We start from the raw sequence: 16109 nt of genomic DNA, 5'->3' as shown, positions 1-16109 counted from the left end.
GACACGAGCAGAAAGTCTTGTTGTGCGTGCTACACTTTATGCCATCAGCTTCTCAATGTTGGTGACATCAAGCCCAGATCATTTGAAATGGGGAAATACTGCATAAAAAGCCGCTGTGGAAACCATTTGTACATGTGATTTTCATTTTTTCACTTAAGTCAAAATCAGGTGCAAAAACAAAAATAAAAAACCCACGGATATCCATATGGTGCACATGGTTTTTGTCCTGGAGCGTTTTGGGATCTAGTTTTAGCACCTGGCTCTAAATGAACCCACCAGTGTTCTGCTAGCAATATTACACTCTTTACAGTCTCTATTCTGTATTTTAAAATAAACTGCAAATTATTTGAGCACAATTCCCAAACCTAAACAGGTAACACTTAACAAAAGTCATAAGTGACTAAAGGATTCAAGAGCTTCCCCCTCCCACCCCCCCAGCTTCAGTTTAGAAGAGAAATACTTTAGTCTAGAAATGTAAACTTTTTAAGTATGAAATAAGGTGCCTTTAGGCAATACAGCTTGGATGGAGCATCCAACTTTTGCTTTCAGTTAAAATAACCCTCAGATAAACGTCAAGGGTGAAACTCTGGTGATGGTAGAAGTCAAAGCAAGAGCATGCTGTTCTTCCCCTGTCCATCTTCCCCACTATAAATGTACTTGAGGAAGTTTCACTTCATTCCATTCAGTTGTCAATAATGCCAGAATCCTTTGGGGTCTAACTGGACATGTCATAAAGGTGGCTGTTGCTGCCTGGCTGCAACATACACTGACAACACACAATTCTAGTCTTGTCTCCCAGTTTCTCTTTAAGTATTTCCTTAATGACTTCGTTCACTTTTTGAAATGAGAGCTGTGTAGATGGACCAATGGTAGATTCTTCTTCAATCTCAATTTCTGACACTAGAAAATGTACTGCTGCATAATAGAATCCATAGAGATAGATGTGTTGTAGCCGAAATCGGTCATTCACCTTGTAAGAATGTCGGAAATATTACAATTCTAAATGTAAAGCTGGACATACATGCTTGCAAACTTTTGCTATCTTGAAGTCGTGCTAGAGCACATGCCGTGGAATGTCCACCGCACTGAAATATAATTGAAGGACACAAAGATGCGGAAATTAATGTCAATGGCAAAGAACAAAGGGGCCAATCGTGTGTGCTTGCACTTGCATAGATTTTGTCAATACCTTATTTTTTATTTTCCAGCTGAGAGGCAGCCATCTATTAAGAACTAAAGTGACTCAATTTTCTGCATCTACTCAGTGAGTGATTCACTTCTAATAAAAAACACTCCTAACAAGTGCCTAAATGTGAAGTAACGACCCTGAAGAAATATTTTCTGCATACAAGTCTCTGCATTATGACCGCAACGCTTCACCATTTCGATTCCAACAAATGACACTGGTCAGGTTTCTGAGCATGACATTCCTTCAATTTTCTAATGTTTTGCATTAAACTTACTATACTTTCTTCTTTTGTAGTATCAACAACATAACGGTGCTTTGTGCGCTTGTGTTTGATTTGGGTTCATCAGTAAAATCAGTAACATTGTCTCCACTTAATACAAAAAAAAGCAACTACAAGGAAATGTTTACAAATTACCTACACATTTTCAATATTACAGAAATCTATAACTTCTCAATAAACTTAAATCCACTTAATACACAAGTAATGAAACTACTGTAATATCAAAGATGTGCGTATAAATCCTAAGGAGCTACAACAACATACCCAATTAAATTAAACAACACCTAGGATGGCTTCCCATCAATTGTAATGCTTACGACCAAGGCTCAAACTCCCCTTTGTTCATTCATGAGCAATGCAGCACATCGTGTAAAGTGCTACAAGACGGGATATGCATATGCGGCAGAGGGTGCAGCACTTTCTGAAGGTGTTCATAGAAATAGTACCAACAATTCCTACTCCTGTGGAAATGTTCCACACTTCTGCAGCTTCCTACGACATTATAAAACTAATAACATACATTGGTAATTGTTGTCGTTTTTAAATGATGAGGGATGATGTGTTGAATTCTTTAACACTAACTAAGGTTTTGTGGATGGCACATCATCTTCCAATCGAATCACATCTCAAACTGTGAGCAATCATGGAAAGAGAGAGCGAAATAACTATTGTCTGCATGTGATATGAAACCAGCAAAAAGATTGAGAACAGAACCCCCGTCCTGTATTAACCAGTACAATGCTGCTTTTAATTACATGTAACATACAAGATCCATTTTCTACCAAGAAAGGTACAACAGGTGGGAATTTCAGGTCACATATGATCGTCTGCCCGTGTAAGGAATTGACAAATCCACTCTTTTAGGGTAAAAAGAGAATCTACTAGTAAACTTGTTCACATCAGCACGCCTCATTTAGCTATTTTTAATGAATTTTCAGTGCAGGTGTGATCACGTCACAATTCTAACTCCTCAATCAATGCTTTTCAGGATTGCATTTTCCTTCTTATTATTCACACTGGACTCAAAGTGATGGATCTGAATAATTTTATTTCTTCAGAATTTTTTCTGGAAACTTAAGTTTCTTTAAATCAATTTCATGAAATTGCAGACAATAACTCGTATGCATATATTCTTCACATTTCAAATTTAAATTTCACTCTGGGCGTTTCAGAGACTAACCACTGATATAGTGACTATTAATTACTTATTGTCTTCTACTGTCATTTTTGTTCCCTCTTCCTCGCTACTTTGCATTGGGAGCAGAGAGACATGTTGAGCCGGGAGTTGAAACACACCGAAGAAACACATCTCCACAAATTAATGTAGGATTAGAGGTACTGTTCTAATGTCTAATGTGAGTTCAGGCTAAGGTTGCTAATAGGTAAACTTCTTGGGCATAAGGACTTTGCTTTGACCCAGTCTTATAGTACTCCCTGTATTCATGAGTGAGCCATCAGTGCTACAAACGTAAATCACACCTACTCATACACCTATCTTTATGAAATGGCCCTATGATTTTGTTATGTTTCTTTAGAATGTTGATATTTCCTCTCAATGTTGGGGATGGCCCCCAAAATGCAAAGAGGCAAATTTAAAGTTGAAGCTTAACGAAGAAATGCACGAGTCATTATTCTCAAGTAGATGGAATGAAAGAACTGTAATGTACTGTATGAAATATTTAACAATTATAAATAGTTATTTAAATATATAACCTTGGGAGGAGTGTCGTATGAGACAGGCAGTCCACTCTTGTAGACAAGGATTAGTAAGTATAGAATCAACGCATTGAGGGGGGGCTGGCTCAAACAGATTTCTCATGGTGCTGTACATTTCCTGGGAAAGAAGTGCATTTGCGATTACGATTGCCCCAGATTCATGACTAAGCCGAACTTGTGCACATCTGCTTCAATGCTACAATTCCACTGTTGGGCAGAAAACACAATCTAAACTCATCTAACAATATCAACCTCTAGGTACGCATTGGCCACGAAAATATGTCACCTGCAAGTGAAGTGGCCCATCAAGCCGAACTACAGTAACCACCGCTTACGTCACAACACACTGTCTTAGTTTCTCTAGACCCGACTTACTTTCACAATAACCCTTAAGCTTAAAGTAAGTCTGATGCACATGCTTTCGAGAATTGTATCTGGTGACTGCTTAGAGAAAGTATTATGGTTTATAAACTCGGAATGAAATTACATCAAGGTACAAAAAAATCTACTTGCAAATACGTATGTGTACTTAAACAATACGGATGTAGAAAATCTATTTGGATACAAAAAAACACCAACGGCTGTGCAAAGCAATTTAGTGCGTTGTTTTAACACAATCTTGGAAATGGGATAATACCAACAACATCAACACGTGTTACAATGGCAAATGCAATTGCATATAGGTTAGTCACCACAAACTATTTACAATACAAAACTGCAACCGTCTCTACTCCTGTAGGAAAAGACTGTTCACTGGTGGACATGTCACTGCTGTTCAACGAGAAACAACAGAAGTAGCAAAGTTATGGCATAAACTATTGCCAAAAGACAATTCTATGATTAGCAGAACATTTCCTCTGACCTTCTGTGGTGCAATTAACTTACAGAATAGTGGGATAGATGCAGTGGCAATGTACTGTGATGGGTGAATGCAGTGGTAAGACCTTTGAAAGCACCTTCATAGCAGGCCCCGATGAAGGGTGAGTAAGACCCAGTCCCGTATGAAAAGCTCATAAAAACCCAGTTATAAACCAAGGACCTTTTTACAACTGTTGAGTCAAAGAAAAACCCATAGGACAATCCATCCCTAATTAGGTCTAAATAATCCAATGACAACTTGAAAATTCAGTTTCGGCTCATACAGCTTGCTACCTTGAACAACCAACCTCTGACCCTTTTCAATAGTGAGAGCTAGACGGTGGGCCATGCAGCTACTCAGACAGCCAATTTAGATACAATAATTACAATGATGTCCATATGCTGGGACTAGAACATCGGAACTAAAACCAGCTGACCTCCCATTTCTTCTCTGTCCTCTTGGCTCCTAGAATATTCTATCTCAGACATGTGGAGTCTTCTCTCCATCTCCGAGGAGAAGGGAACTTTGCTTCAACTTTGAGTTGTGTCACACAACCGTTGTCTACAGACCTTAGCAAACATTACTGCCACTGAAGACGAGCAATTTATGTGTATCTGAAGGATTGTTAGGAGAAGTATTAGAACCGCCCACACAAGAAAAAACATCTTTGTCCACCATCAATAAATATCACCTAGTGAAGAAGATTTTGTGGAAGTAAACTGTGCTGTTATATATACAAAACCACAGGCTACAGTGATTCAAGAGTGGGCCAACTTCCACCACAAATGTAACCAAGTTCTAAATAGTAAATGTGAAACCTTGAACATTTCAAAACAGTGAACTGGTTACACATTTCCAAACTCAGCTAGGATAACTTTATTTGCCAGGCCACAACATTTGCCTGTTGAGCACTTGTGTATTCTTCAATCCAAAGCAGCAAATAATGGTTTGATCCATTCAGCGCGTACATTTGCAAGGTGGAGAGCAGTTTGCATGCTGTGTTGATAAGAGATGGCGACTCTGTGAAAGCTTTCCAGAACGAAGAGTCTACAAAGAGCGGGGGTGGATGAGGTAGTCTTGCAATAAGCCCATGTGCTTGCTTTTTACATGGCGGCAAGTTTCATTAGATGTTCAGATGTTTTCCTAACGTTCAAGGGGGATCGCTCCGTGTTAGGATTTGATGACATTTCCTGTCGTGACTAAGCCATGGTCGGATGCCCAAGCAATAAGCTAAGCTGGGCCAAGCACCTCGAGCACATAAACCACTGAGTTAACTTTTAACACGTCGTTGGAAGGATCTTCTGTGAAAACTTTTGATGTACAAATATCAGCTGCATAAAATTTAGGTTGCAATCTAAAACGGATGGAAAAACATTTTCATCCATTCCTGTGGGCCAAGATTCAATTCAATCTTTTTGCTCTTATTGTAGTCACAGCTCATCGAATCTGTTCTCAAGCAACACAGATTCAACTTTTAGTTATCTACATTATCTCCGTGATTTTCTAGTTCCAATACACGAACAGTGGTACACACCTTTGAAACCGTACCCAGGTCTCTAAATTTGTTTGCAATTGAACTGAAGTTTGCTTGGTGACTAAACATCTTGTAGTACCAGATTTAATTTTCACAATTTAGTGCTGGCCTGACCAATAAAATTAATGATGAGGAAACAGAGTGACAAAACTTCTTTTTTTCTGGCCCTGCGTAACTCAAATGAGTTACTGCAAAAGGCAGGTCGGGAACATCAAACTGCACCATTCTGAAATCTTCATTTTTTAACTTGTGCTTTACATTTTTTTGCTCATGAAAATATTTAAGTCCATCCCTAAATGCAACATGGGAAGGACGTTGAGCCGATATAAATCCTTATGTTATGCTTCCCTCCCACCCCATGTGGATTAAGTGTATGTTACAGTGAGCCAAATACTGATTCTGTTTACATTTTCTAGCAAATTTTGTGTACCACAGTTTTTAATACTAATGTTTCAAATTGCTAGAAAAAAATCAGCCATCAGTGTAACAAGAGCAGGATGTCTACTCAGCGCAGTGGTGCACGGCGGAGGACTCCACGAGTGGTTATTGGTGGTTGGCTGTAGAGAAAGGAGTTGCTTCTTTGTATTTACAAAAAGACATATTCGGAACTATAAAGTGTAGGCAGAGTGGTTAGAAAGAAGTCCTCTTTGAGCAACACTTCCAGTAACACTGCTCCTTGCGGGGTAGGATCCCTCTCAGTAGTATGTGGGCACGCGCGCCTCGTCACGCAGAGTCGCTGTGCTACCTCCTCAGGATTGCGGTATCTGCTGACATCGAGTGGGGCTGGGAGGCAGTCGCGCAGCGGCACTTTGTTCTGTCCTGAAGCTGTAATCATACTGCAAAGGAAGAAGAGGGAATAGGCGGTTAAGGATGAGTAGTAGGTGCCCAGCTTTAAACACAGGACAAGAAGGCACAAGTGTTTTATGAATATTTAGAGGCATGAGCGTCAAACTAAACACAGTGCACACATATTGGACTGTGTAATTGTTAATGTTTATATTCCTTGTTCAATGCTCTGCACCAGGTACTCCAATATCTATGTAGCCAAAAGTTTGAAAAGATCTACTGTGTATATTCAGCTATGCAAATTATACACCTGCATGTGCTAAATAACATTCTGATACATATTAATCTCTGCTCCAATTGTAAGACTTCTCAATCTGTTATAGAGTATCGCACAAGGTTACGTAAAGCTGTGCATCTATTATAAGCCTACAGTGCCTCTTTCAACTGGTCCATGTCCTACAAAACATTCAAAAATCAATAAATAAGTCAACAGCAAACAAATCAGGGACAAGCTGAAGAAAAGCAGCTGTGTTATGAAAAATGGCCGGAAGTTCATCTGGATTTGCAACAATTCTGCTCTCCAGTGGCAAACTGGTTGCATGGAAGCAGTTGCAAACATCTGTGCGTCTCGGTCTTGACGGGCATCAAGTTAGAAGCCTGGCAGTGTTAAGTGCACGTTCACTCATTAGCATGTGGCTTCATCCGCATGCAAATGAAGGGATGTCTTTGCCCATGCACCTGTGCCATATCAATGGTGCATGCACACAGGAGAGTCAGCCCTGGCGGGGTTCGCTCACTGTGCTCCACTAATGAGACAGTGCACAATGAGTGGACAACTGAGGTGCCCCTACGAGGGCACCGAGTGCCTCAAGGAATGTCTAGGGGTTCCTCAGAGGTGGATAGTCACAGACTGCACCTCATTATGAGTGTCCCAAACCATGGCTCCCGAAAGGAAGGCTCCGAGTGCCAATGCCAAGACACAGGCGTGCGCCTGCCCTGTGCTGTCAGTATCTGCGCTCTTACAACACAACCTCTGAAAGGTGTGAAGAAGGACCCACAAATGGAGCTCAATGTTTGACTGCGCTATTCTCATGGTGCCTTCTGCCCACCTTCGAAGACGGGGGCTAACAACACATCAATCAGCACGTATTGCATAAAACACCACTTTAATCATAGTGGGGTCGACGGCAGCAGCCAATGAGGGAGAAGGTACGCAATACCACGCCGCGTGCTATGTGCTTAAACCCTATTCCATAGCCTAAGGTTGACACCACCACAGTTTGGTCGAAAGACACTAGAAATACAAATTTTAGTGAGGGAATTCAGTCTGACTTATCCATGGAATGATTAAACAATTTTTATTTAGTTTTATCAACTACAGACAGCAGTTGTAGCAGGAAGAGTACAAAAAGGGTGGCATTCTTATTTAGTGATTAGCAATTGAAGCAGGAGAAAAACAAAACAAACAGGTAGCAATCTTCAGATACATTTGAATTTCAGTACATGAAAGAAACCAAGGTTCAGTACCTGCACTAACAATAGGCTAGGAGTGAATTGCACTGGCTCATAATGAAGTAAAATGCCAGAATCCTTCAGCTATGTGATGCCCTGTATAATTACCTCCCTGCCTGTCCTAAAAGGATGAGGGGGCTCAATAAATAATACGGAAAGGGTTGCAGAACTAGGAGAAAAAACCAGGGGAGCACGAGCGATAATTGTGTAAAGCTGCAAAACAGCTTTTGTGGGGGTTTGAACTCTGGCCTATTGTGATGGAGGGGGAGGGTAGCCGGGGACTTGAGGCCGTTAAATTTAAGACACTGAGGGAGGGAGGTCCTCTTTAGCCACATCCTTGTACTGTATAAGCATAGTGTTCCAGGCAGCAGGCAATATGGTGCCGGTGTGTACGACAGGCCTCCTCCCTTCATTTCCCCCTGGAAACTTCCCGATTTAATATGTATTAATGTGCAATGCTCGAGACTAACTCTTCACAATGGGAAACATGCTTGTTGCATTACAATGAGCCAGCATCCTGTGACAGGTAGAGCAGACTCTGCTTATAAAATGAGAGACTGCTGAAGGGGCTTCTCTCAGCCTAAATGGGATGATGCTTTGGGGTAAGAAAAGCAAAATACTCCAGAAAAACTCCCAAAAGCTTCCACATCGAGGCATTCTGTCTTTTCCTTCATGAGTTCCCTTCGCCCCTACTTTAGCCCAGTTCTGGATGGGGTATCATTTGAAGAGCATACCTGTATTATCCACTCTTTGCACCGACCCCACTACTGCTGATACTTTTAACCCTTACTCGCCCCATCTCGTTCTGCATTATCTCCGCCCTTCTCCTCACTTCTTACCTGGTTTATTTTTTGCAATGTTTTTCTAGTCTGGTTACTGTTGCTTTTCATTCTGTATATTGTTTGGATTGAATGTAAGAGCCTAAATGCCTACAGGTGCTAGCATGCTATGTAAATAAAATACTTTCACAAAAAAAAACACCCTACCTGGCTGACCCACTCATCTTCTAAAGTGGGTCAAGGGGTCATAGCAGTCAGAAATCCACTGTAGAACCACCCTTATTCAGGTCAGTTACAGCACAGAAAAAGCAGACATTCAACGACCACCACCACCACAATAATGTTTTTCTTTTTAAATAATCATTTTATTACAATATACACATTACTAACCACATCACTGATTTACAAACATATCTGTGCACATATATTTATAGTAACTTTTTAAAAAACTGTTTTTGAACCCTACTTTTTGTTTCGCAATGACGCGGAGAGTTGCAATGACTTCAGTAACCATGATGATCGCGCCTTTTTTAGGGGGTGCAAAACACATATATGCACACATTTTACATTATTTTAGAACACTAGAGGTGTATTACTGCACTGTTTAAAGTCATATTTTTGTAGGGACTTTGCATAAAAACCACCATTTCAACCGATTTTCCGTTTTCGCTATGATGCCACGATGAAATCAGTAGCCGCGATCACAGCGAATACGTCATTAAATGACAAAACAAATGGAGACATTCAATAGCCACCACCACATTCAAAACTTACAATTACAAAATAAATTATAGCCAAGACACTAAACACATTACTATCTAAACAACTGTATAATTGCATGTACAACTCCCTTAATGTCTCTATAGCAGAGTGCATTACTTTTTCAGTATAATCTATGACTGCATGCATCTCTCTATCACTATTTCTCTCATTCACAGTGTATGTATTTGAGGGGATCTGTGAGACGATGCATCAGTCTATCAATAATTCTGTAACGAAATGCGTGACTACCTCAGTACATCTATGAGTGGGTGCATCAGAGACACAATGGGTCTGTGATTGGTTGCGTAAGTCCGTCGCTCAATCAGTGAGTAGGTGCAGGAGTGCCTTTGTAAGTACATGACTGTCTGACTGGATCTGTGAGTGGATACATGAGTGTCTAAGTGGCTGTCTGAATGAGTGAGTGGGTAAACGAGTGTCTGAGTGGATCAGTGAGTGAGTGCGTGTGTCTCTCAGTGGGTCTATGACTGGCAGCGTGAGTATCTGAGTGGTTCTGTCAGTGGGTGCGTTGGTCTGCGAGTGCTACTGTGCGTGAATACAGGAGTCTCTGAGGTTATAACTAACTGGGTGCATATGTCTGAGTGGCTGTGTGAGTGACTGTATGGGTGTGTGAGTGTCTGAGTGGGTCTGTGAGTGGATGTATAAGTGTATGAGTGGGTCCATGAGTGGATGTATGAGTGAGTGGCTCTGTAACTGGGTGTACGAGTGTCTCAATGGGTCTGTGAGTGAGAGCATAAGTCTGAGTGGGTGAGTGAATGGGTGCATGCATGAGTGGGTGAGTGAATGGGTGCATGCATGAGTGGGTGAGTGAGAGGGCGAGTGTCTGGGTGGGTCTGTGAGTGGATGCATGAGCCTTGACTGACTGAGTGGGTGGGTGCGTGTATATCTGAGTGAGTCTGAGTGTATGAGTGACTGAGTCCATAAGTCTCTGAGACGGTCTGTGATGGAGTGTGGGAGTGAATGTATGGGTGTGTGAGTGGATGTATGAGTGTCTCAGGAATTGTGAGTGGATGTATGAGTGTCTCAGGGGAATTGTGAGTGGGTGTATGAGTGTCTAAGTGGGTCTGTGAGAACATACGTGAGTGGGTCTGTAAGTGGGTGCATGATTCTCTGAGTGGGTCTGTACATGGGTGCATCACACTCTGAGTAAGTCTATAAGTGGGTGCATAAGTACCTGAATGGGTATGTGAGTGCATGTGTATCTGAGTGGATATGTGACAGGATCTATAAGTGCATGAGTGGATATGTGAATGAGCATATAAGCGTTCGAGTGAGTTTGTGAGTGCGTACAGGAGTGTGCGACAGCGACCGGCGAGTATGGACAAAAATATATATTTTTCCGTATTTCCACCAAATTTGGTGGTGCTGCAGCGATAGTCACGATGTCCCCATGACGATACACCGGGGCAGCACTGGCGATCGTGCAATCATTGCGAGTATCACTCACGATTAAAAAATTCAATTTTGGACACATAACTTGTTTCACTAACACACCCATTTCTCAAACATGGGGTCAGAGTATCTCCACCATGACCCACTATGTTAGCTTTCACATACATTTTCAGCCCCGGGAACCATTCCTGGACGATAAAATGGCAGACTCAACTTTCTGTTCAGGTTGCGTCCAGCTAATCACAGCATTTCCAACGGCGTGCTCATCCGTGATTCATTGCAACATATCTGCAGCCAGAGATATATCTATAATTTTTGGCTTGAATTTCTCAAAAACTACCAGCCAGATTTGCACCAAATAACAAAAAGCATTGTCTGTGTAACACCATCTAGCCTTTTGCCAAATTTGGTGTAATTCCGTCCAGCAAGTCAGACTGTAGGTTCGACACCATGCTCCTATGGGAACTAACATTACAAACGCACCCTTTTTTACACCACTATTTCTCAGTCCCCGCTGCACTGATCACCCCCAAACTTTCCATGACATTCAAAACCTACTTTCATACTTTGTTGGGGAAAATTGCATATACATTGGTCCAACAACGCCAAAGTCATAGGCAAGTCAAGAAAGACTTTTCCTATGGAAACTAGGACCTAACTATAACTCCCTAATGGCGACCACCAGAAGGTTATTTACACACATGTATGTATGTATGTATGTATGTATGTATGTGTGTGTATGTATGTATGTATGTATATATATATATATATATATATATATATATATATATATATATATATATATATATATATATATATATATATATATATAAAAAATTACCGTTGGAATAACTAAACTTGAATCAATAACAAAACAATATTTGAGACACTGCCCAGCAAAAATTTGAAGCAAATTTGTAAATGGCTAAGTCAAACAGTTCAACAGCTAGACTTCTCGGTTATTAATCGACTCCTGTCCGGAAGAGCCCGTCTTCTTCACTGGAGGTTATTCTTTCTTTAAGGAGGAGGGGATGTACGGATCTACAGAACACTACCAGTCATTCTGCAGCCCCTTATTCCTGGTCCCACAGTGCCACCTTGTGGCAGGCACTGAAACTCGCCGCTAAAGAAAATTGTCAAGAGACTATCCGGAAATCATTTAATCTGATCTAAGAATATGTAGTAAGTAACAATGAGTCACTCAGGGGCTTCGCGTTCCACATATTTCAGTAGGAAAAGATGGGAGCAGATACAGGGTCACTGGAAGTAGGGAAACGTGATCAGACTTTTCATCTCTTGCCTCACTCAGAGGTGAATAACCTTGACGGTGGAAGGAATAACTCCCATGACAAAATGGCAGAGACACAGCTCTTCCTCTGCCGAGTGCGGTAACACAAACTGATGGAGCCCAGGCCGGCAACTACAGCCAAAGTTCGGGGGGGGGGGGGGGGGGCGGGGGGGGGTTGGGCTAAGTATTCCAGCCATAGGCAGAATGGCTGTATGAGGGGGGGGGCTGAAGCCCTGTGAGCCCAGTGGGTGTTGCGCGCCTGATGGAGCCCCCCTACTGGGTGTAATAAAAGGTCCTGAGCCTCCAGTATCTTACGAATATTATTTGTATGGGGGCCACTGGAAGTGCTGGGGGCCCCATAAAGGCTCCCCCGCGTTGTGGTGGCTGCAGGGGCCTGGGGTACGCCCCTACCCAAGTCCAAACACCAATGGTGGCAGCACTGCTAGGCCAACAGAGGGCAGAAGAACGTGGCAGAGTCTGTCCAATGCCAGCAGGTATAGACTTCAGATGTCATTAATCACGAGTTAAAAGATGACCAAAAAAACATTTTCAGCCCCTAACCAATCCTATTTAAAAAAAAAAAAATCAAAATGTGATTGACATAAGTCAGAAATCATGACAACGTTTCAATGGCAGAAGTGTCGACCCTTTAAATCCTCCGCCGCACCTTTTAAGAAGGCGAACACCTCTGAACGGATTTACACCAAATCAAACAAAGCGCGCTTTTCAAGTTCTACTTTCATAGCATTTTTAGTGTAAATCTGTTCAGTGGTCTTTGTTCTTTCTTTCTACAAATTTTCCTATGGGAATTAAATTGAGAAATTATTCACTTTTTCACCCCTTTAACTTTTTTGTCCCTTCGGCAGATCTTTACAAAACCGGGCATGCCGCAGCCTGGCTTGCAGCGCTAGTAGATTGAAACATTTTGTGTAAATCTGTCCAAGTAGTCCTAAGTTTGCTTGTTCAGAGAACTTTATTCGGTTAAATATGACCATAGCAGCACATAAAAGAAAAAACATACATTATGAAATATCACAGCCACAATATCATTAAAAAAATGTATACACTTAAAAAGGACATATTTCATACATACATTCTATATTATATAAAACAACTTCACATAGTGTCCTTCCTTCTCAATTTTAGAGCAGAAGAGAAACATTAATAATCGAGGAACACAGTGAGGGTGAATTTAACCTTTGTAGATAAAACAACCCTTCTAGATGTGTATCAAAGTTCCTATTGCATAGGCTAGGACATAAAAAGAGAGATCTTAAAGTGTGATTCAATGTGCAAAAAAGCATAAAGTGCTTCGCGGATGGAGTAGAAACCCCATCGCATGGACAACATGGAAGCGAGGGGAACCAAGTACCATTTGTGGAGATGCCACTAAATCATGAACCTTGTTTAATCCTAACCATGCGAGGTAAACTCTAGATCCAGCATTCTCTATCCAAAACAGGCGCGGTTCCAGGTCTGCAGCACTTGTGAGAGGCACATATTGGAGGACAGAGGCACATCAAGCACTTTAAAGATCCTTTCTTCCTCACTACGCGCAAAGAATCTCTGCTTTACTAACGCCTTGTCGTGAGGGCCAATGTCTCCTGGAACATCAAACAGATGGCTCAGGCCTAGATGCCGAAGGGTGTTCTTGACATATGTTAGCCATGGAATAGCTGACATGTGACTTAGATTAAGAGGGTCCTCTACCACCTTACAAGAGAAACCCATCTCTGGGGTACCCCATACTTTTAGCCATAATAAAATGGAGGCCATATTAACATGATCCTCTAAATAGGCTAGACCCAATTCTTGGTGTGCAATAAAGCTGGACGTTGATTTAGGGATTGCCAAAGTCTACACAAGGGCTTATTTTGAACTGTCTGAAGCGCACTCTGCCTGGTGTAAACCCCAAACACCTGTCCCATAGGTGCCTACTGAGAGGCGTTTACTTTTGTATAGTGCAATCACCTCTTTGAGGGGCTTTTGCCCTAGCTTTTTCGTAAGATCGCTTCACAAGAGGCCGCCATCTTCTGGGATCTTTGAATAATTAGCCCCTCCTACTTTAAATTAGCGTCAAGAAATATGCCCAGATGGCTAAAATGTGTGACTTATACAAGAGGGGTTCCCCAATGATTTCTTTTTTTTTTAATAGATCTTTTTATTGACAGAAAAGAAAAACAACATAGAACACTCTGTAATAAAGTAGCACAGTGCACAAGTACCGTAACGACATTATAGCATTTTTGTGATCCACCATCTCTATCACATTATAGTCCTACGATCACAACATCCTACCCAATGATATTGCTGATTCATGTCTTCTTGTACAGTGGCCTCTGAAAACGGTTCACATGGCATACCTCTCGCTTTATTCCATTCACCCCAGATCTTGGTCCATTTCTGGGGGCAACCCCTCCCTTCATAGACCACCCTTTCCGTCTGCATACACCAATCCATGTCCGTTTCCCAATCACGGAGTTTGGGTGACGTATCCCCCTTCCAGGCTCTGGCTATATTTAATTTTGCTACCGCACTACCAACGGTAACTCAGATCCTTTCTTTAGCTGTCAGGTCAGTTGCATCCCACACGTTCAAAAGGCAAAGTCAGGGGGTGACCTCCATACATTTCCCACAAACTTCTCACATTTTTCCAGTCACTTCACTCAAATACGACCGTATACGTGGGTACTCCCACTACTGATGGAGGTATGTATCAACCTGCCCACACCCCCGGGGACAATGTGGGTAGCTCAAAATGCTCATCCTTGCTAAAGCGACGCCGGTATAGTAAACTCTATGGAGGAGTTTAAGCTGAACCAATCTGAATCTGGAGCGCACTGCAAGCTCCCGCGGAGATGATAACGCCTCCTGCCATTCCTCCTCAACTAGGTCCCCAACGTTCACCACCCATTTTGCACGGACCGTCTACTGAAGAATTATTTAAAATGTTCCTATATGTCAAGGAGATTGCTTTTTACCTTTAAATAGTCATCAAGTAACCTATCTTCTAGCGGCGCGGCTGCCGGGAGGTCAGAACCCAGAGGGACAGACTTTTACAGGGCGCTACGCACCTGTAAGTTTCTCCTGAAGTAAGATCGTATTGACGCTGCAATCCAGTAAACGGGACCACCTTTGCCCACAGGTCGCCTACCGTTGAAAGCCCAATAAGATCCCAACTACGAAACCCAGGGCCATGGGCCAAAAGCCCTTATCGGTCAGAATCAAAACGAGGAGTGACAAGGGTGATCTTATTCTTTCAACCAAGGGCGGGGGTAGCAGTATGCCACAGCGCCACCGTGGTAGCCGTAGGTGTGAATATCGGGGCATTCCGCCTCCCCCATAGAGAGCTCTCTGGTAAGAGCCGTTAGCCATATTGTATCTATCCAGTTCAGTTCAAATAGCTTTATTCGACAAAGATGATGCCCCCCTCTCTCACACGTGTGGTTCCAAAATCTCTATGTGCCCCCGTGAGGTTCAGAGCACAGGGTCAATAGAGATGGCCCCCACCGCATACAAGCTTCAAGGAGAGAAGCCGCCAGAAATCACCAGGGCCCAAAAAACGTCAGTCGCAGGAGAAATATCGCAGGCAAAAACTCCTCTCGGTTTCTTCAGCCGGAGCTGAACCAGGATCACCAACCAGGCCCCGGCAGGCATCCTTTACCGCAGCAGCACGTTGCAAACCCTTATGTACTGCACAGGCTGCCCCAGCAATGCAGCATGGGAGTTCAAATTACATTGCACCGACATCGTATTAGGGTGGCAAATAAGGCCTCGCACATACCCCACAGAGGCATGCCAGCACCCCTCCACTGCTGCTTACAGTCCATCCAGGAGGTCAGAAGGGAGGGAGGGGGCACGGTCAGCAAAGCAGCATGGAGGCAACTCTTGAAGAATGGCGTCAGCGGCCGCCACGCACCAGTCGCGGCAACCGCAGTCCATGCACCACAGTCTTTTCTATCCCTGAGGTCCCGGGAGGCCTCCGGCAGTCCCT

At 42.6% G+C, this 16109-nt stretch overlaps 1 protein-coding gene across 4 annotated transcripts in view; it reads right to left on the bottom strand.

The window, feature by feature from the left end:
- Positions 1-2497: 2497 nt before the first annotated feature.
- MVB12B (multivesicular body subunit 12B) overlaps positions 2498-16109 on the bottom strand; it is a 390107-nt gene continuing 376495 nt past the window's right edge. For 3 of the 4 annotated variants that reach the window (XM_085613813.1, XM_085613812.1, XM_085613811.1), the window contains exon 10: positions 4906-6414. In XM_085613813.1, the coding sequence (XP_085469939.1) occupies positions 6328-6414 (87 nt within the window). In that variant the 3' untranslated portion in view covers positions 4906-6327. Of the gene's footprint in view, positions 6415-16109 lie in introns of all 4 variants that reach the window. The other variant, XM_085613814.1, reaches the window with a different exon arrangement.

The sequence above is a fragment of the Triturus cristatus genome, chromosome 1_2 (assembly GCF_964204655.1).
Source record: "Triturus cristatus chromosome 1_2, aTriCri1.1, whole genome shotgun sequence".
Taxonomy (NCBI): Eukaryota; Metazoa; Chordata; class Amphibia; order Caudata; family Salamandridae; genus Triturus; species Triturus cristatus.
The sequence above is the reverse complement of the archived record's forward strand: the minus strand, read 5'-3'. Positions and strand labels throughout refer to the sequence as shown.